The sequence below is a fragment of the Ahaetulla prasina genome, chromosome 5 (genome assembly GCF_028640845.1).
Source record: "Ahaetulla prasina isolate Xishuangbanna chromosome 5, ASM2864084v1, whole genome shotgun sequence".
In the NCBI taxonomy this organism is placed as follows: domain Eukaryota; kingdom Metazoa; phylum Chordata; class Lepidosauria; order Squamata; family Colubridae; genus Ahaetulla; species Ahaetulla prasina.
Window position 1 is genome coordinate 56,928,383 of NC_080543.1, and position 23,058 is coordinate 56,951,440.

General features: G+C 35.0%; 2 protein-coding genes across 4 annotated transcripts in view; one reads left to right on the top strand and one right to left on the bottom strand.

Moving 5' to 3' along the window:
* Positions 1–23,058, top strand: part of CLIC6 (chloride intracellular channel 6) — a 98,312-nt gene that overhangs the window by 33,256 nt on the left and 41,998 nt on the right. The gene's annotated exons all lie outside the window — the stretch shown is intronic.
* Positions 1–23,058, bottom strand: part of RCAN1 (regulator of calcineurin 1) — a 28,751-nt gene that overhangs the window by 3,180 nt on the left and 2,513 nt on the right. Inside the window, exons 1-3 of one of the 3 annotated variants that reach the window (XM_058185090.1) lie at positions 8,022–8,379; positions 4,312–4,485; positions 1,203–1,362 (exon numbers count right to left, since the gene is read on the bottom strand). In XM_058185090.1, the coding sequence (XP_058041073.1) occupies positions 1,203–1,362; positions 4,312–4,485; positions 8,022–8,108 (421 nt within the window). In that variant the 5' untranslated portion in view covers positions 8,109–8,379. Of the gene's footprint in view, positions 1–1,202; positions 1,363–4,311; positions 4,486–8,021; positions 8,380–23,058 lie in introns of those variants that run through there. The other 2 variants (XM_058185089.1, XM_058185091.1) reach the window with 2 other exon arrangements.

The window sequence follows — 23,058 nt, forward strand, 5'->3', positions numbered from 1 at the left end:
GAATTGCACCACAACTGACTGAATTAATTTTATTTATCACATGAATCTAATTTTTTCTCCCCCCTTTATGTTTATTTTATTTTAATCAAAATAACTATGTAGTTTCTTACTACATTATAATTGATGCATTATTTCTCCTTTTGTTTGTTTTACTTCACTAATAAAAAAAAAGTTAAGGATTGCATTGCTAGTTCCTGATTGTTTCATTCCTTAGTCCTGTTCTTAATTAATCCTTTTAAATTATTTTAAACATAAATTTAATATGACTTCGAGGGTCATACATACCTTGAAAATTATTAAATTTTAAAGGAGGATTTATTTATTTACCTTAAGCTTTTAACAATTTTTAAAGGAAGTTACACAGGAAACTAAAAACATTATGAAAAAACTTTTTACGGATGCATTCTCCTTTTCCCATCTGTTTGTTTCCCCAATCTAAATATGTGTACTACAAATTGAATATTTAAGGTTATTGGCTTGTATCTAAAACAAAAATGAATGATACCTTGAAAATGAATTAGAAATATTTTGGACCAAGTAAGTTTCTCCTAAAGTAGTCCAACATATTACCATGTTCTGCATGAGTCTGAAGAAAATACAGGTATCTTCTACTTATGATTGGTCACTTAGTGACCAGTTGAAACTATGAAAAACTTATGACCCATACTGGAAATTCTGATGGCTGTCCCACGCATGGTCATGAGATCACATTTTGGGAACTTGGCAACTAATCTGCATTTTTGACAATTTACAGTGTCCCACGATATGTGACCACAATCTACAGATTTGCCAGAAACCAGCATCTTTATTCAGTTTCCAGTAAAACACCCCCATAACGAACAATGGGTTCATTTACTAACAACAGCATTTGCTTTATGAGCTCTACAAAAAAGGTTGAAAAGTCAGACGTGGTCATGTGATCACCTGCTTAATGACTGTCACTACTTACAACCATAATTGCGGGCTCAATTACAGTTGTAAGTTGAGGACTACCTGTATATAACTTCTTTAAGCATTTATTTTAATGGATAATAGAGCAACTTCTTGGAGCAGCATTTTTTCCAGACTCACATGGAAGTCTAGAATAAAGTTCCATACTTTATGAGCAGACAATTTACACTTACACACACACAATTAAATAAATTAAATAGAAAAAAATAACATGAATTTGTTATTAAGAATTCAGATTTAAAATGTCTTACCTGGTCCTAATTTGGAAATTGCATATAAAAGATCATAATTAATAGCAGGTGTAGCATCATCTGCTTGTTCCCAACCAACAGGAGGAGAAGATGGAGGAGAAATCAGGAATTGTTTCTCTGGATCAGGTGGTGCTAAGTGTGTACTTCCAATATGCAATCTCTATAATAAAGTTATAAAAAAATTGCATTCCTATGTTTACTATGACCATTATATGAAATGACATGAAAAAGATGGCATGCATATAGTTGGGATGTTTGCACATCACCTCACTTCTATTTATAAAAAGAGCCGGATCATTTTTTAGGTTTTTGCACAAGCTTGAAAGAGCAATGCCACTGCTTTAAGGAATCTACTCATTAAAGTTGCTCTTACAGTAGTGGCAACTATCTCTGTGTGAAAAACTAGAAAAGATCAGTCTCATACGGGTATAATGCACTACTCATGGTTTGAGTACGCATAAGACAATAATAGAAGAACAGAATCTTCACAATATTAAGAGCAAGAATAGAGCATCATAACTGCAGTTAAAAACCTGACTAATTAAATAAAACTTAAAAATATAAAAGGTTTGAGCATTCACATGAAATCATAGTTAATGAGAAAATACTTTGAATTTGGCTTGGTAACAAGACTGGGAGTTAGTTTAAGCACTTCCTTTAAGCAGATATATATGTTCCTCTCCTTCAGTCTTTGGTACTCAGCTGTGGCATCTGGGCCAACTTTATAGGCCACTTCATGTAAAGATCACTGTAATAATTTCACCTTCAGATTAACAGCTCACAGATCAATCTGGCCAAGTCTAAAATTAAATCTTGGTATTGTTCTGAAAAAGCTACTCTTTTCCACTTGTCCCTTCATGGGTAATGATTACTCCAAGAGCAACCACAGACTCAAAAGGAATGCAACTCTCTCAAAAATGGCCAATCTCTCTAATTTCATAGTACCTTCATCTTGTTTTCATTCGGCATCAGCTTACTGGCTCTCACTCAACCTACCACTGCATCCAAATGCTGATCAAATGACTGTATAATACCTTTGTGTTTACATAATCAAGAGAAGCAGAGCTGGGCATCCTCATGATAATTCACTCCAAATCTCATAAAAGGAGAAGATCTTGGCCAACTATTATCATACAGATATTAAATATTAATAAGAATAAAATGTAGCCACACAGAAATTTACAGGTTATTGCCCTATGGCTGTAATATAGTCATCCAACATTATCTTCCATATTGAGTAATTTTGTTGTAAGAACTAGGCAAGAGCCGTTCAAAAACAAATGAATCCTACAACCAGAGAAGACAAATGCTAGAGCAATATTATCCTCGAAACATGACCTTATGGGTACAAATGGTACACTGTGACCTGAGTTCACAATCCACGAAGCTGTTCTAGAAGAATGTCATCTTAATCACTGAGGTTGAGTTAGATCAGTAAGAATGGGAGACATTACAGGTCAAGATGGCAAAGACTAATTCAGCTCTACAACCAGCCTGCATGCTAAGGTTGCTGATTATGTTATTTGTAGAAGATGCTTGTCCTCTCCCATAGCGAGCATGGAAACCCAGTTGATCTTACTATTAGTAATTAATAATGGAGATTACAGATCAGTATCTTATGTGTGCTTATTTAGAGGACAATTCAAGCTAGAAAAACAATTCCAAGAGCAAAATAGTGATTGCTTCTGATAAAGAATTTTGAATTAGATCACCAGTACCAACAGACAGAAACATATCAATTTGATTACTCATTTTGTTATAACACATTTCTATTTTAAAAAGCATTCTAGATCAGGGGTCTCCAACCTTGGTCCCTTTAAGACTTGTGGACTTCTACTCCCAGAATTCCTCAGTCAGCTTTGCTGGCTGAGGGATTCTGGGAGTTGAAGTCTACAACTCTTAAAGGGACCAAGGTTGGAGACCACTGTTCTAGATTACATGATCCCTTAGCAATTCATGCAGTACTCTGACCGTCCCACTTCATAGTATAAGTGACCTTTGTTTCCCATTATTTGTAAATGGAGTCTAAACAGCGGGGCTGGCTTAAAATGGGATTTTATTGTTTAAATTTATTAATTTTAAACGGGGTTTTTTAGTATGGTAAATTTTAATCATTGGGCTAATTTAAAATAAGTTTTTTAAATCGTATTTTAAATTTGTATATTGTATTGTTGGTTTTATTATGCCTGTACACCGCCCTGAGTCCTTCGGGAGAAGGGCGGTATAAAAATCAAATAAAATAAATAAATAAATAAATAAATAAACAATATTATCTGTAGTGAATATTTTTGCAAATGTACAAATTGTCTTGTGGTAGTTTTTTTTGTTATTTTCCCATTTATTTGAGCTTTTGACCATGTATAATTTATTTTTATTTATTGCCTTTGTTCTTGTATTTTAATATTGTTTTTATTACTTTATTGCTTGTGTTACCTAAAGAATGTGTGTTGTTAAGTAGCCTATATAAAAACTAAAACATTCAGGTATACTTATGTCCTAATTTAAATCCTGACATGGAGAGAAGAAAATAATATCCTGATCATATCAAGCTACTTTTTAAGACATACACTTAGGAATGAACTGTGATAATTCTGCATCTCCCAGAATCCGTAATTTATCAAGTAATTTTTAATGGCCAGCTTTTATTTCAATTCCTGAAGTAGGAGGCCAAACACCAAATCTACACAGAATTTAGTTCTCAACTGGGTCTGGAAGCTCTACTTACAAAATTGTCTATTAATATCACTAAAGAAGCAATAGTTAAGTGGAAAAGTTTTTTGGAAAAGCAACATGTGCCTTTTTTCTGAAGTATCTCTGAATGTTTTAAAGTATCAGCTAATCAAAAAAAAACCATACATATGATAGATGAATAGATGCATGTAAAGTAGATAGAAATAAATGAAACTTAGTTATAAATAATGTAAATGTCACTGATTTCTAGCTCATATATTGCATTGGCATGATAGAATACATCATGCCAACGCAATATATGAGCTAGAAATCAGTGAAATTTCTGCAGTAGAGGAATAGGAAAGTAAGCAAAAAATAAAAATATAAGAACTGTTTAAAAAGCTATTAAAGTATAACTGGTTAGATTACCTTGTCTTACCTGAGCAAAATATAGTTTAATTTCCTTTCCAAGAAATTCTGTCTTGTGTAACCGAATCTTAACTTCAGCTGCTGATAAAGGATTGCTGAAGTTCAACCTTATTCTTTTAAAACTCTTGAAATAATGAAAGGTGACATCTTTGTCATATGTTCTAAACAGAGCTTCAAATCTGCCCTGAAAAATAAACATGTGAACTGTTAACAAGAATACAGCATTCCTGCCTATCATTTATTGATCTATAAACAAAGAAGTATTTCAAGTCGGTTTCACTTTCTGAATTAAGTACAATTCATAAATAATGCAACTACAAACCAAAACACAAGCACATTTTCTGCATACTTGGGCTCTTATGCCTCTAAAGTTTTGAGTACAGCGAACAAGACCTTGCCCAATTATTGTTATTGAATTATAATTTTTAATACAATTGTAGGAGAAAATGATTATTAACTACATTTATTCAACTGCATTGTACGTTAATTTAATATAAATCCAGATAAAAACAAGTTTAATGATTCAGTTGTCTCTCTCACTGTCAACATCTCTTGTGGAACCTTAAAGAAAGCCCTTTCCTCTGTCTTCCTCTATACTTTATTTCCCAAATGTTTACGTGTCAGCTTTCAAGTGCTCCCAGGAAGCTTAATTCCCATACCTGCCTGTATGTCTGGTAGCATTATCCTCCAACTCCACCCCAAATTCCCCTTGCTATGTATATTAGTGCAAAGAGCCACGTTGTCAAGATAGATACAGTTTGAGGTTGCAAAGACAAAAACAAAGTTAAATGACAATCCTCTGGGAGAGGCAACTCCCAGAGGCAGCTCAAAATTCTGTGATTGCCCCATTCTAAGTTCCCCTTTCTCCCTTCTGGTCACATGACTCAGAGCATATGCTCCCTGTCCTGTGGTTTTCAGTGCACACACAGGCAAAAAGAGCAGACACAACAAAACAGGAAAGCAGAAACACATATGGATATAGCAGAATAGAATGGTGTATAAAGAATCCAAGTAGCCATGTTCTGCATGATTTCCCTCCTTTGTTTTCTCTTAAGGACATTTGTGATCAGTACTAAACTGCACATACCTTTATTTGGTTTTAACCAATTAAAAGCAACCTTTATTTCTATATAGAAATATAGGCACCCCCAGGGGCAGGTTTCCATTCTAATTATACATGAACATCGACAGCTATGCTGAATGTGTTACTGACATAGACTTTAACAGATCTATGAAAAATGTTTAACAGATATATTTCTGTCACCATCATTCTTGTTCCAGGAAAATCAGCATCAACTACAGAGGTAGTTGCTTCTTACAAAATCAGAACATCTAACTCACTCTTTGTCTTTCATCCCTTGGGTGAAAATTATATGCTATTTTATTTTCCCTCTTCTTGCTTCCTGTGCAGCCATAGGATGGGTCTTAGAAGAAGATGGTAATGCTGTTTTGGTTGTAGGTAAACTATATAGCATATCCCAATCATATGTGCCAATATAAGAAATATGCAAAACTAGTGGGGTGAAGATGATGCAGGGTAAAACTTGATATAGTTTAACGAGGATACTGTGTGCTTCAGTGTATGAAGTGAAGTCTGCATTTAAAAAGAACTTCATAAATACAATAGTTGCTGGCCCTCAAAAATATAACTTTTACTAGTCTGCCTTCATGTACGTAAATCTGCTAACAACTGCCTTTCCTACTGAGACACAGCTATTGAAATATCCATTAGAAATGTTAAGCACATATTCAACTCACATTTATGTTTCCAATATTAATAAAAATAGATACTATCTTTAAATTTATAGTGAAAGAACTAGAAGTAGAATTTAGAAAGAGACAGTGTTTTTATATCTTACTTTTTATTTACCAGCGGGAGCAAAATATAATTATCTCACTTTAGCTAACCTGAAAAAGTAACCTGAAAAAGTAACTGAATGATTAGGATTTTAAAAATTATTATAGCTGATGAAAAGGACTATGAGAAATCAGATTTTGCAAGTTTCATATCAGACAACTTTAAAAATTGGAGAACAGGAGCTGAAGGTGTTGAAAGAGATTCCTTCCAAGATGTTAAGAGATAGGAAGGAATTTGGTTTTTTTACACAAGAACTTAAAAAACATCAGATTCAATTCAGATGGGAGGTGCCAGTTGGACTGACAGTATTTTATCAAGGAAGGAGATACAGAATTTAAAGGCAAAGGATTTTCTTTCTACAGTTTTGAAAGTTGAAACAGAAGTGATAGAAAAACTTCAAGAGATTCAAGAAGGCGTGGTGACCCAAGAGCCTTTATTGCTGCCAGCATTAGAGGAACCACAAGAGCAAAGGGTGACAAGAGGAGCTCTTAAGCGTAAAGAAGAGCAACAGTCTCAGAGTAAAAGTCAGGACCCCAGTATGGAATTTGGCTGAGATGGCTAAAATCTCAGCCTTCTTAAAAGACAATACGTAGGAAAGATATTTAATTGAATGGAAAAAATGGATTGATTATATACAAAACAGATATCAGATTAAGAAATATCAGATTGCCTTTGAATAATTAGAAAGTTATTTTATTTAATGGGGAGGGGGTTGGGAGATTAAAAGCTTTGGATGAGGTTAATTGGATTGGAAGGGAAAATTTTATTCTATGTTTGGTTTATGTATAACAATACCTTGTGATTGACCTGGGAAGCCGGGGGGGGGGGGGGAAGGGAGGGGGGAAGGGGTTTTTTGTTTTGTTTTTTTGGGAGGGAGGGGGGAAAAGGGGGGGAAAATGTATTTGTTTTTTTTTTTAACTTTTTCAATAAAAAAAAAATTATTATAGCTGATAAATAAAATATTCATATCAACAATAAAATTATTAACATGGAAGAGATTATTTAATTATATCTTAAAATAATTGTAATTATTTTAGTAATTATTTTATTTTATTTTAAAATTATTATAATTATTTTAGCGTTTATATGAAAATTGGAACATCCTTAAAAACTAAAACATTCAAGAAAATGCAAGGCTATTCCTTTGCAACTACAGCTATTTGAGGTCCAAGGAATGTAGAAATATATGAAAGGAATGAAAGACAAATAAAACATAGAGTAAAATATTGGAAATGAAACAAAATATAACATAAAATATGGAAAAATTAGCAACTAAAAAGATTACAATGCTAACGTAATGAAAATAATGTTAAACTCCAAAAATACTGTTCTTGCATATGCTAAAAACTTCCAGTTATAATTAGAAAGCATCATTTACTTTTATGTCTCTAGATAAATGTACATTTCTGCTGGAATTTGGGAAGTTGAAGAATTTTTAATAATAAGAATATATCCCATGGTATTCTTAGAAAGATAGACTGTTAATCTGTAGTTCTTCTATTCCAGTTATTTGTAGAGTGCCAGCTAATATTGTTGCATTCCCAGCACACTCAGAAGCATTGTGTATGCATAACCAATGGAAGCATTAAAGATTTTATCTTCTTCCCAGGAATACTTGAGAACTTGCAAATAATTAACAAAATATTTTAAGTCTTTACCATCTTGCAATCTAATAACACGAGAAATTTCTAAACCACACAAAAAAAATCAAAGGAACATCAGCTTCTCAACCTTAAAATGTTAACAATGCTTCTGTTATTTTGCTTCACTTTCTAACCAATTCAATATTCTCAACACACTCACATTTCCCAGTATGTAATATAAACTTTCCTTAAAGCAGTTTTTACATCCAAAAGTCTTACCCTAATTTCAGGTTGACTGAAAATCTTGTGGTCCGCAACACAAGCAATCAAAGAACCAAAAATGTAATCAAAGTTCCTGAAATGCATTTTTGCTTTCTTGTAAAGATTGCCAGGAGCTCAGCACAAGACCAAGAAAAACTCTTTTTGAAGAAGCAGTTCAGTACTGGAAAGACAGCTTATAAAAGAGACTAAGTCCAGCCCCTCAGCAAGCACAAAAAACCCAACACCCCAAGTTTTAGAGCATCCTGTATGTGACAGCAAATTCCTGAGCAAAGTTCTGCCACATAGTTTCAGGCTGTCAGGGACAAAATGTAAGCTTCAGCTGGAAAGAGGTGACGTAAGCATGTTAGTCAGTTTCCCTATGCTAATTAACTTTGCTCTGGAGTATGGAAAAAACAGCTGAGGTTTTCATAGGCAGCTGCTTTATCAACTCCTCTTGCAGCATAGTTTCCATTGCTAGTAACTCCATTTAGCACTCAGACAACATACTCTTCACTTGAATAGGACAACCCATTTTAAGATGGAAAAAGTTACTATTTGAGGACTAAGGTTAGCTGCAATAAACAGTAATTAGCCGGCAGGAAATATTTCAAGACTTTGGAAAACTAAGAACAAATCTTAGTCACTAAGCAGTCAAAGCCTATATATGTTTACTCAGAATTCAGTCCCACGGGTCTTAATGAAACAAATATAGCACTCCTAAACTTGTATTTTCCATGAGTGAGCTAGTTTTAAAATGAATTCTAGAAAAAAAAATCAGTTCAAATGTATGCTGGCTCTTTTGTGGCTAAGAGCTTCATTTTTCTTTTAAATTACTGGCCCAATACCATCCAATGAAGCCTGTGTCAAGTGCAGGGGTCCCTCACCCCTGGGCACTTGTCTGCGGCATACCCTAAACTGGGCCGCACAACCAAGTGAACCCCCATCCGCAGGATGCAGGCAGCACATGAAACAACGCCCCCTCTCGTCCGCAGAAAAGTTCTCTCTGTGGAACTTGTCCCTGGTGTCCAAAAGGTTGGGGGCCGTTGGTCAAGTAGAAACTCATCTGTACATCTGTCACTCCAACACTTTAACCACTATAATTACTATTCCATACCCCTTCACTGTTTCACTATTGTGAAAAACAGAGGGATGTTTCACTTGCTTTTAAATCACACCATATACTTCTGTACAATTATTAAAAGGTGAAGGCTTTATGCTGTTGAAGCATTCAAATACTTTCCATTGTATGCAAGAAAGGTAAGTTGAAGTTACAGGAAATACTTGCATTCCATCAGCTTTAATTAAGATCATGTTAAAGCTTTCGATACAGGATTTAGATTACTGTTGTGAAATAGGTAGACAAATTTAAGATGCTCGCCCATTTAAAAGTAAGGCAAATGGATTTGGGTGGAGAGCCTCTTCAGTTGGTCACAAATAAATTTTGGCAAGTTGTCAATTAAGTCTTTAGTGTATTTCATCTAAATCTTTCATCTAGCTTAGGTTTAGAGTCCACAAGTCCAGCAGACTTTTAATTCCTCTGCATAACAGATTGATTGAAGGACAGATATTACCTTATTGAAGAAACAAACTTGTCTGTTTAAATTTCAGGTCTGTTAATTCTAGAGGCACATTTAAATAAACAAATCTTAGCATATATGAAGATTAAGAAAAAAGTAACAGCTTTTACTGAATGCCTTAGAACAGGGGTCTCCAACCTTGGCAACTTTAAGACTTGTGGACTTCAACTCCCAGAATTCTGGGAGTTGAAGTCCACAAGTCCTAAACTTGCCAAGGTTGGAGATCCCTGCCTTAGAAAACATCAGTAACACATTTTTGTCCTACATTTCTGATACTTATCCTCATACATTGCACTTGAAACCCAAACATTCATGGCATGTTAATTCATGTTTCTCTGAGAACATTTTCCATCCCTATTTTTGTTACTCGAGTTTACTTAGGAAAAAAAAATCACATTTTTAAGCTGTACATGATCAAGTAGATGAATTACAAAAGTGAGCCTTACTAAAAGGAAAAAAAAATCACAAATAACTGTTATTAAATATTATAAAATCTACCTAAGCTTTCTCTAGAAACATTTCAAAATTGAAATAGATATTCTCACCCAAAACTTACTTAGTTTTATTATATAAAGCCATATGTGTGTGTGTGTATAAAACTTGAAATTTTACTCATTAGATTGTGATCCATTAGCTAGTAGCAATTTTATTTCACTATCCTTGCAATTTTTTTGCCGACAAGTCCTTTGATCTACTGTGGAGAATATCAGATTTTGGGTTTGGAGAAGGCAATTGTTATTAGTGGAATCATGCACTACAGAATCTAGCTATTACTTGAAATTGTGTTTCATTAGATAGCCATAGCATGCTATTTTCAGAATTAACCTAAAACCATAATTTTAAAAACGAAAGATAAATTACTTTTAATTAGCATTATCTTCATATTGTACACTAAGAGCTTTATTGCAAACATTAATTTAATTTGATGACAAAATTAAGCTTCCCCACAAATGGCTAGAAATATCTAGAGAGCAAAGAAAATAATATTTATTTTCCCTCTCTATACTCATCCCAATATATACAAACACTACAGTTTATGGAAACGCCACTGAATTCAAAAGCAGAATAGCTCCTTTTTGGATCCAAATCTATGTTTCTGCATTTTCGTTCCCTTTTCTACATATTACTTTATGGAATGCATTTTTTTCCATTTTGAATTTCAGGCTTTATAAGCTTTAAATTTTTACTATTCTGTGAATTTAGCATGCTGTTTCAATAACAAGAATAGCAAAAATTGAATTGTGCATATTTATGCATTAAAAGAAAGTTATTTTTTCTAGATTTTGTTTAGGGGGAGGAAGATTTAAAAAGCAATAGATATAAATTTCATGGAAAAACATTGCAAATAATTCATCATAAATTCCATTTATTCTCCCAGCTGCTCCGTAAAGCTCCATGAAGCACATAAAACTATTTCCATTATTACAAAATTATACTAGCTTTAAGATTATGAGAAATCACAATCAACATTAAATCAATCTCTGTTATTTTTGAAATTTTTTTGAAATAAAACTGCTGGAAATTTACTTTATATAAATAATACAAAATTTAACAGCATTTTATCAACTTTGTCACTGAAACATAAAATACAACTTTTACATATTTCTTCTATCATGAAACTCTGGGATTGAAAACTGGGATTTTGAAGTGGTTTCCCATGTGATTACTTATCAAAACTAGATTGATTAGCTTTATATGGCATTACACTGTGCTCTGGCATTTCTTTAATTCTCAATTGTAGATTGATAGTTAAGTTTTTATTATTATCTACATTTTAAAATTGATTTGGAAGCCACCGTAACAAATACAATTTTTAAAAATCAAATTAAATAACCACAAATACATTTCCCCCAAAAAGGTTACTTAAACAAACAAATCTTTTAGTTCCTGGAAAAAGTGAGCTGCCAGTTCTACTGGTGGCTTCTAAAATTTCTCAATGATCATTATAAAAATCCTTCATCTTGACTACTGCTGTCTGTACTTGCCAAAAGATGGCATCAGTAAAACAGTCTACAAAATTAATAATAATAATAATAAGCATAGATGGTCCTTGAGATAAAAAATAAAGAGAAGCTTTGAAGCACTGAGGACATGGCCTGGAAGAAATAGCTAACTAGTTTAACTAGCATAGAACAGCCTGAATTTTGTTCTATACCAACCCTTCCAGCCAAATTACACTTAAGAGCGATTCCACAAGGGGAAATAAAAAGCTAGGAACCTATTGTTACATGAATCACAATAGAAAAGTCCAAAATGAATGAATCTAACATCTCCAACCAGAAGTTTCAGAACTTTGCACTAGAACAAGCAATATTCACAGAATTTAATCTTATCAGAAGACAACTGAGGTAGCAAACATTCTCTGAACCACAACAGTTCAAAACAAAATTCTTCTTTCTTTAACATAATATACTTAGTTCAAATCAAGGACTTATGTTTTTCATCAGAATTATCACTGGGAATTCATCATGGCTTTGGTCCACTTACATTCATGGAAACAAGATTTCACCATATAGAAATATTCTTTTAAATAAAAGATCCATATTTTCAAAAAATAGGTTGGTAGATGCTTCAGTTGCTGCTTAACTACTCTCTCAACATACCTTACAATTGGTCAATTTGATCTCCCAAAATAAAGTTCAGAATCAACTAGGGGGCCAATTTTGATATAGACATTAAACTGCGGAATTAATGGCACTAAGATGGCAAGCATGCGGTCACCAGAAGCTGAGCCTGACTCAAGGACACCTAATTAGGGAATTGCTTAGGAGAAAAGAAAGCGTTCATATACACCAACCATGGTCTACCTATCCCATCTTCATTTTGCTTCATATGAAATTTGGAACAACTAAAGTATTCTGGAGTTTGGTAAACCCAGAACGGTTTGGTAGGATATGTATGTTTCATGAAAATGAATAAAATCAATTGTAGAGGAGGGTTGTGTATATGTGCCTTTGAGTCAGTCTTGATTCTGGCGGCTAAATGAACAAATCCGTGTAGGGTTTTTGCAAGATTTTTGGAAGTGGTTTGCCATTGTTTTTTTCTTAGGGCTGAGACAATATGATTGAGCCAGTCACCCAGCTAGCTTCGTGCCCAAGACTGAACTAGAACTCATGACTGCCCTATTACTAGTTTGGTGCCTTAACCGCTACACTAGATTTGAGCTCTAGAAGTATAGTAGTAGATCCATAACTTCAGATATTTAAAAAACAGCCCCAGAAGCTTTTCATCTCTTAAAAATAACTCCACATAATTTTCCTAGGTTAATTAATAACCAAACCTGCTTGTGCTTTCTTTTATACTCATAAAAGTTTTCTGTTTGAGGAAAAACATAAGCATGGCAAGCTGTGCTGGAAAATTATAATAAATTGGAAAGTTGGCCAATAACTTGTGAACAGCCTTTTTAAATGAGTCACCTGAGTGGCATAATACTATGGAAAGTCTGTTTCCTGATAACAACAGAATGGCAAATCACTTTCCATATGTGCTTTACAATATATTCCAATTTCCAGACATCTTGGAAATCTTCTCATGCAAACTGCTCTTTCTAAGGAAAAACCATGAAGTATTTCCTTGAAGACCATATGAGTTATAGTTCTAATTACAAATTATCCAAAGTATTACCCAGAGACTGTATTATTCCCATCATAATAGCTACTCTTTCGATTATTCATTGTGAATTTTTGTGGTAATGTATGTATGTTTTGCCTTTTACATTTGATATTTACAATTAGCACCCTGAAATTGCAACTAGCAATTGACTGGCAGCCAATGCAATTCCTGAAGATGCACAATCATTGCTGGGGATATTGGAACACATTCTTTTCCTGGGTCAATACTTTGTAATTTGCAAAAGGCCTTTGGTAGCCCTATGCGGAGCCCATTAGAGTAATCCAAACAGCTGACTAGGGCATGAGTGACTATCAGTAATGCCTCTCAATCCCATAGTCCCAATTGATGCAAACAATATATTGAAAAAAGCAAATGTCTACTTCATGTTCACATGGCTAGCAGTTATAAACACAATTTTTTAAACAGTAAATACAACTCTGGCATATTGTTTCTAGATAAAAGGATCATTTAGACTCCATTGGTTCACTAGCACCACAGCTGCATTTGAATGTAATGTAAATCTATTGTTTAAATGCAGGGATGGGCAGTCTGAGGTCCTTCAGATCTTGTTAATTCCTTGGCAGCTTGAGGATGAGGAATGAGTGGCACAGAAGTCCAACAATAACTGGAGAACAAATTGCACTCTTCTAGCTTGAGAATGAGAATCAGCCTGGCTTGAACATTCTCTCCTCTGCTTTCATTTGTAAAGATAAATCAGTTTACCATTTTAAACAAACTAGTTTCATAAACTATTGTGTACAAATAACTTGTTTCAAATCATTACACTTTGCTTGAACAGAAAAAAAAAACTGCCCTATTTCTTAAACCTTATGTGAAGGGTGAGTAATATATGAAGGGCTGGGAATTCCAACTTGGCTTCCTGGTCTTCTAGAAGGCCAAAGGAGATCATATATGGATGCTTTGATATCATTCACTTCATTTTTTTCCAGGATGGAATGGTAATTGGAGGTTTTCATGAGAAAACCATTTTCTTCCTCAATCTTAAACTCACCTCTCCTAACAAAAAATATAAACAATAACAAAAAGTTAGAAGTTGTATTGAAGAAACACATAAATTGAGTTACCAAATTTCTGTGACACAAATGCAGTCGGGTGTTACTGGATTACAGGTTGCCTGCCTCTGTATTTAGTTTCACTCTGGGCTAGCTGTGAAAGACTAACAGCCCTCCAGGTGGCACATAATAGCTCTAAGAATTGGTTCCAAATGAGAAGATGTGTGCAGCTATCGTTTTTTGCCTGAAAAAAAGAAAGGAAGGCCAACGTGGTACAGTGGTTTAGGTACTGGACTGACACCAGGAAGACCCAGGAAGCTGGCTGACTAACTTTGAGCCAGTCATTATATCTTAACTCAATGTACCTCAAGGGTTTGTTACTGCGGAAGGAATTCTATACCCAAACTTCTGAGCAAAAATGTAATATAAATCTAACAAATATATGAATAAATTTTCTCTTGTAACTTTCTTCATGTACTATAAGCTGTTAGTTATAGGTGAACAGAAATCATAGAAAGATCACTTTCTTTTCCTCCCCACATGCAGTTTTTAGCTAGCTACAGAAAATATAATCATGTTTTATACCCTTGATATAAAAACGCTATGCATTAGTTTATTTGGCTTTCATAATCCTCTGTAACAGTTTTAAAACATTAGACTGTAAAAGGACATCTAGCTTATACTTGTATGCCCATTACAAGGGGACCAACATAAATATCAAGCGTACCAGACCTTTCATATACCAATATTTGTTAAAATCGACTAACCTTATAAATAACAATGGGACAAAATAACTAAACATTTATTCACATCACTAATTATTTCAACTGATAGTATCCTATCAGTTGATAGGTGATAGCATCCTGACACCTAGCCAAACTCAAATTATTTAAAAAACAGGATTGTACCAGGGTAGCACTTGAATCAAAGATAATGAGGCAATTCTGATTAGGAAAAAATATGTGTGTGCGTGCACATGGACTCTCAATAAAAGATGGGGGAATAAAGAAGAGGGGAGCTCACCTTTGCACTGTTGCCAAGAAAAATAGATGGATATATCCATAGTCAGCAGGAGCTGAAGTAAGTTTTACATGAGCTTTACCTTTTAAATTTATTCATTTTTATTATAGCTCACATTTTTATAATACCCTAAAATAATAAATACATGTTAAAATAGTGATTCCGTTTATAGCATACAATGAACAGTTAATAGACAATAGATTTCAAGGGCTACTACCCTCAAGAAGATAGCACCTCTTGTTATTATACATTGTGCATGTTGGCCTTAACCAGTATTAGCAAAAATATTGTCTTTTAAATAAAAATTTTCAAAAGCCACATAAACATTTGTGACACAATTTTGTGTATGTTTTTATATTGTTTCCACAAGTCCAATTATTGTTAACATAAAATGTTTTTTATGTCAGCACTAACATAGAGTAAGCTTATGGTACAGAAACCTGTTATTACTTTTTGGGTTGGTTGCACAATCAGATGTTTAGACTGGATTTGGCATTTTCGTCCACCTATTGAGTCCTTTCCAAAGATCTGGGATAGGCAGATGTTGTTCTTTGATGATGTTAATTATTGTTATTATATTTTCTTTCTGTCCTGCCTTTATTATTTAACAAGTAACTCAAGGAGATGAACATAGTTAATACACCTTCCTCCTATTTTCCCCACAAAAACAACCTTGTAAGATGAGTTAGACTGAGAGAAAGTGACTGATACTTGGTATTGGTATATTGGTGACATATTAGTATGTCTATAGGTTCAATGCAGCGTAATTACTGTGGGCTGGATAACTATTGTCTTCATTGCAAGTTTAGCAAATGGTGTCAGTAGCATAAAGGAATTCAGAGTCTTACTCTCAGTTGTTTTAGTAATTCTTTCCCATTTTCAACAGAAGAACAATTATTCATCTAATAAGTTACATTCTTACATTTCTTTTTACTTTGGTTCTTTATTCAGATGTATATATCTTGTTTAAAGTATCCATTCATATCTTTCCTTCTTTAATAGAAAATACAAAATATAATCACTAGGACCACTTTTAACATACCTTTTATTTTAGGTCCCTTTAATTATAAATGTTAAGAAGCTAGAAATAAAAGAGTTTGCTGCCATTTTCCTAATTAGGCAGAAATGAATTGAGACAAAGACAAAGATAATTTCTCTAGAAAAATTATAGTTTATTCTTTTAAATTTCCAAATGATAGTCACAAATAACCAACAATGATACCAATGTACTAGAACTTCCAATAACGAAATATTTATACTCCAAATATACTGCAATGCCTTAAAATTAGATTTTCAGAAGATAGCATCATGATGCACAGAATAATTATCAATATAAATACATTAGAACCGAGGTGTATATTTACTAAATTAATTTTAAATACTTAAATCTTTGTCTAATTTTAATTTTGAAGAATTACATGTTTATGTGGTTTACTATTTTTTTTTTCAAACTCTGCCCTATATTTTCCCATAGAAATGGAACATGTAGCTATTTAAAATACACCCAATTCTATAAATAGGTTCTAATTACAACATACAGATCACATTTTCAAGCTTGCATCATTGCTACCAGAGTCAATGCCAGTTATGTCATAAGTGGTTCAAGTGATCTTGTATCCATTCCTAGGCTATAAAGCTTTCTTCTCATACTATCATACCTACAGATCTTATGTTTCCAGTTGATTTCTATTTACTTCTAAAGTACAGTAGATGTACAACTGCAATACAAACAACAAAAACAAGCAGTGCATTGCTGTCAGACAATTGGTTCTTCTTGAATTCTGTCTTCTACCAATAAATGTCTGCATTTAGATTGTTTTTATCATTGTAATGTAATATTGTGCATATAAGTAGGAATGAACTTTGCATGAGTTTCTGGGTTGATGAGTTTGCATGTTCTCTTTCCTCTTCTTCTGGAACTAGGAAAAGATGTAATTTGAATTGTTTTGCTTTAGCCGATTCCTAATTTCTCATATGCAAATGAAGAATTGTTTGAAAGAAATAATTCAATTATTAAATAAATATATTTCACTTTGGCCAACCTAGCAGTTCAAAAGCACGTAAAAATGCAAGTAGAAAAATAGGGACCACCTTTGGTGGGAAGGTAACAGTGTTTCATGCGCCTTTGGCGTTTAGTCATGCCGGCCGATGGCCATGGAGACATCTTCGGACAGTGCTGGCTCTTCAGCTTTGAAATGGAGATAAGCACCACCCCTTAGAGTCGGGAACGACTAGCACATATGTGCGAAGGAAACCTTTACCTTTACCTATATTTCACAGCCAATTGTTTCTTCTGGGTCTTTTAAGAAAATATTTTAACACAAAGTTTGAAATTTGCTAAAGCAGAACTAATTCTGGTTTATTTCTTTAGCTCTATAACAGTATTGGAGAACCTTTTCGGCACTGAGTGCCGAAACGGGAGTGTGATCATGCACATGTGCAGGGAAGCACCGGAACCCGGAAGAGCAGTTCCCCAGTGTGCATGTGTGTGCCGGGAAGCTGAGCTTCTGGTTTCCAGCATGTGCACGCGTGCCGGTCACCTGGTCTTCTGGTTTCTGGCACGCATGCGTCTACAAAGACCAGCTGGCTGGCACGCATGTGTCTGAAAACAGATACTTAGCATGTGCATGTGTGTCACGGAGCTGCTCTTCCGGTTCCCGGCATGCACACATGCGCATGTGTCAGAACCCGGAAGAGCAAAGGGCGATGGCTGGCGTGCCCGGAGAGATGGCTTTTTGTAACACTTCTGGCACGTGTGCCATAGGTTCACCATCATGAAACAAAGTTTCTATGCCTCAATGCATTTTTTGTTCACGTATACAGAGTTAAATTCTGCTTTGCTTTATATAGAAATCTTCTGGATCTCTGCTGCCACATTGTGTAAATTTTAACTCCGTAGTAACAATTAATTTTTTGGAGCATATTATTGATCCAGAGAACCCTGATATAATATAAACAGCAAGGAACTCTGAAATTTCTCACTAGGTGCATATGTGGAACCCAGGTTGTCTCTTCATTTCCAGATATTGCTAAAAGCTACTGTCCAAATTATTACACAAGACAAGACTTTGAAAAGCAATTTGAATCAAGTGTGATTTACATACATACTCACACACACCCTTCCAGTAAGAGTTAAATTAGTTCTAGATACAATTTAGTATAAATGTTATTAAAATAGTTTGATATACATTCATTAACTTTTCTGCTTATCATTTGAGCCTCAAAACTTTCAGTATTATTCTTAGATACTTTTATTTTTTATAATTTTTTCTTCTTTATTTGCCATTTCAGAAAAAAAATACTTATAATCTCATTATTTTATGTACAGCACTGCCATTTATGGCATTTATTCTATTAAGTGCCATTAAAGGAATGTCTCCCTAGAGAACAGAACTTCACTGTACTCACTATCTACGCATTGATCTTTTATCATGTTACATGATACCTCAAAGAATGGAGACTAGCTGGTATAAAGAAATAAGTGGAACAATCTTCTTATAACTTCAAATGGAAACTTAGAACCATAAAAAATGCAAAGCTATAAATAACTTGTTTCCTTAAGCAAAAGCAAGAATCCAAAGTATGTTAATGATACTTGGGAGAATTTCTTCAGACTTCCTCAATTATCCCTTTAATCTCTATAAAATAAAATTGAGGTAAATAAAAATAAAAAAGAAGAGGAACCTGGCAAACAGATTATTTGAAAGAAAAAGTTACAAAGGAAGGAAAGATGTTAAATGGAAGGAAAGATGTTAAATATAAAGCAAGGGACTTAAAGTGAACATATTTCCACTTTCCATTCATCATTTCTCTGTAATATTCCCATATTATTATTTTCATTATAATTTGAAAATATTCCTTAAAACACTTGTCAAAAACTATTTTTAAACATTTAAAATAAATAAAATAAATGCCAACAATGGGCAGACTCATTCTCCTCTGCAGCTGAAACACCCATTATTCCACAGGAGAGCTAGACCTTAATTATTTCCCTCTGAAATGTCAACAGGGATGAGGCCATACTTGTTTCGGAGGATAAACGGTATTGGAATAAGGGTACCTTCACAAAGGTTTATTTCCAAGGCTCCCTCTGGCCAACTTTCCCTGGGACAGCACCTGTAAGATGTGTTATTGAATCAACAGAATTCACTTGAATTGGGCTAGCATCTTTAATTGAACCTAGAAGCCAATCAGTAAATAATGGTGCTCCCACAAAAGAGGTATCTTAGGCAGGATCTAACCAGGTTGGTTATTGGGACTAGAGGTTTAGTCCTCTGAGCTTTTGGACTCATGCTAGAGCCCATCTTCAGGAACTTCTCTCTAGCAGTGTGCTTTGGCTATTCTGTGTGTGGTGTTTATATAATGCCTGTTGTATGTGGCTTTTTTAATGCTGATTGGGGTGTTGATGGCTGGATATTAAGTTGTTGGCTATTGTTTCCTTGTGCTGCCAAGCCCTCACTCCTTAAGTACTTTATAAGCTGGTGGTAAATCAGCATATTGACTGACAAGGGGCCCATTTCCTAGACTTCAATCAATTCCCTGGCTGTTTTTGTGCCTGCTTGTCCAACAATCTTAGTAGCTGCAAAATTGAATGTATGTCCTTGTTCGTTGCAGTGTGAGGCTACCAATGAGTTTGAGTCTCCTTGTCTGACCATGCGCTGGTGTTGCAATTTGGTGGTTAGTTCTTCCCCATCTGTTCTACATAGTTACAGGGGCAATCCATGTAGGGGATCCAATAGATTACATTAGAAGTATCTCTTACCTCCAAATGACTTTAAGATTGCTTGAAAGTGGGAGATACTTCCAATGTAATCTACTGGAGCCCCTGCATAGATTGCTCCTGTGGCTATGTAGGACAGAAGGGGAGGCAGCTAACTGCCAGATTGCAAGAACACAAGCAAGCGGTCAGACCAAGGGCCCAAACTCATTGATAGCCTCGGATTGCAATGTGCAAGGACATACATTCAATTTTGCAGAGCTTCCATTATCTCCATCAGTGTCATTATAGCTACTCACCTCATTCAAGATCCATTACAATAAGAGCAACCAATGCAGTCTCAGAGGCATACACTGGACTGAATCCCAACTAACAAGGGTTCAGATAATTTGCTTCATCAAGCAAATTACAATTCTGTCCCACCACCTTTACCCCAAAAGAAACACACCAGAATTTCTCTGGATAACAGTTGGTTATCACTGCCTCTTGCAGGAAGATGGCATCATCCTCATTACCAAAGAAAAATTCACCACAGCTTCAATCTGTTACTTCCCTGACAATTTTGACAAAGTGGATAGGAAGAGATTTAGTCCATGGGGGCAGAACTAAAACCTATTTTCTCTATCAATGTTTGAATCAAAATCAGATGACTCTACAAAAAAGTCATAGTGTCAACATACATTATTTTGACCAGCCAACTTTTAGCCCTAAAATTAGAATTAATTCTAAACAATGCATGGATGAAATTATTGCAGAAACATGTTGGTATTCTGCCACTCTTACTATTTCTCTTAAGGTGTAAAGCTCCTAATTATGTCCAGATATATAATTTGGGTTTATGATCAGCAACAGGTCTTCCTTCTATCACTTCATCTCATTAAATCAAGGCAATCTCTGAATGTCCGAACAGTGAGAGCATACCTGGTTTTGCAAAGAGGAATATCCCTATTACTTCAGTTTGGGTACCATGGGCCAAGTGTGTACTCTCATCTGTTATGGGTGACTGTACTATAGATTTATTTTAGGTAGATCTTGCATTAAGTAGCTCTAGCCACAGGCCAAGATTCCAAATAGGCATCTTGTATGTGAGACAAGATAGGGGTATCAGAAGAGTCAAACCATCAAGGTTGCTTCCTCAGCTTCCACCATATTATTTATTTCTCTCCACCCTTCAGCATCTCAATTCTATTTCTCTCCATTCCACTCTCTTCAACCAGTGCAGTTCCAGTACCCTCTAGGGTTACAAAGACCTTAGTACAATCTCTTGGTGGCTACTTCCAACAGTCAGTCAGCATTCACTGCACTAGTAATCAATCAGTCTCACCTGATATAGCCACCTTCATATTTCTTTTCCCTAACTCTTAACTCTGCTTTCCCTGAATTTAAAGGGAACACGTACTCTCTCTAGCAGAAAACATAAAGTCATTCCTGTTCCCTCACCTGATGAATGACTGTTCCAATTTCCCTTCCAATCCGTCTTTAAAATCACTTGAGATTTGACTGTGGCATTCCAACCTGCTTTCCAACAAATAACCCACAAAATTCTCAGACTTGGGCTGATCCAAACCCATCTCTGTCATTAATAAATAAGTGGAACATGATTCCTCTCGACATTTACAGTATAATACAGTAAAATGGCTGCTCATTTTCACTGTTGAGGCTTGGATTTGATGGTAGCTCATAGTTCCAAGTGGTGGCAGTCTGTCTAAATATGGCATGATTAGCCACAACACAAGGTACTCTTATCGAACATGAAGCTGGATCCCCCATGCCATATCTGCTACCCATGAAGAAATCACTATAAAACATACCTGTTTTATATAACATAACATTGCCACAGCCTCTGCTTACAAGCACCCTGAAACCCCACCATCTCTCTCTTCATTCTCATGCTGTATTCCAGGGGTGTCAAACTGGCGGTCTGTGGGCCGGATGTGTTATGCAGACTACACCCACTCCAGCTCCGGGAAGGCAACATGATGCTGCGAGTTTGACACACATGCTGTATTCCATCACTATTTCTTCTCATGTTTTTGCTGATCATCTTATCACAACACCAAAGCTCTAAAAACTACCCATACTACTTTCATTTTCACTTCTCTTAGATTCTTTTTCAATTGTTCTTTCTAGAACAAAAAACCTCTGGATTTCAGTGCTATAAACAACCATTTTTATGGCTAAATATTTTTCCAGGTTGATTGAGAGCCCGTTATTGAGTTTCTGAGGTTTTCGCGGGTGTTTGTATGTAGGTCTTTGGTTATTCAGGTTTTATCCTGTGTAAAATTGGAAGTGTCTTGGCTCATCTTCAGGCTTCAGCTTCGTGCTTCTGGGAGCAATGTGTGATTGCAGCTGTTTCTTCCTTTTTAACTGCTAGTGGGGGTTTGAACTGATTGGGTGGGAGCTTGGCTGTGCTCTGATTGGATGGGTTTTTTTTGTGCTCCTCCCGATCAGCTGGGACTTAGGAGGCAGAGAATAGATGGGGATGGGGCCAGTCAGAGATGGTATTTACCAGTTCTCCAAACTACTCAAAATTTCTGCTACTGGTTCTCTAGAACTCGTCAGAACCTGCTGAATACCACCTCTGGCACGTATATGTATGTATGTAGATGTTTGTGTGTGTGTGTGTGTGTGTGTGTGTGTGCGTGTGTGCGTGTATCTATATCTCTATCTATCTATCTATCTATCTATCTATCTATCTATCTATCTATCTATCTATCTAAATATGTGTATATGTATACATACATACATACATGTGTGTGTGTGTGTGTGTGTGTGTGTGTGTGTGTATGTATATGTGTGTGTATATGTATATGTACACATACACACACACACACGGATGGATATGGATATGTAATCATAGAAATTCCTCCAGAATAATTTTCAAAGAAAGTAAATATTCTACTAAGCTTCCAGGTTTTATAAAAACTGGGTTTTTAAATCAACTTCTTTGGAAGACAATTTAACAACCAAATGGTGTTATTTCACCCTCTTGTGGTAGACCCAGGCATGATTTCATTTTTAAGTCTTGAACAGCATGGTATTAACAACAGCATTTCCGTACTTGAAAAGGTTTTCAAGGTTTTTTTAATAGTTTTTACATACTAATTAAAGAATAT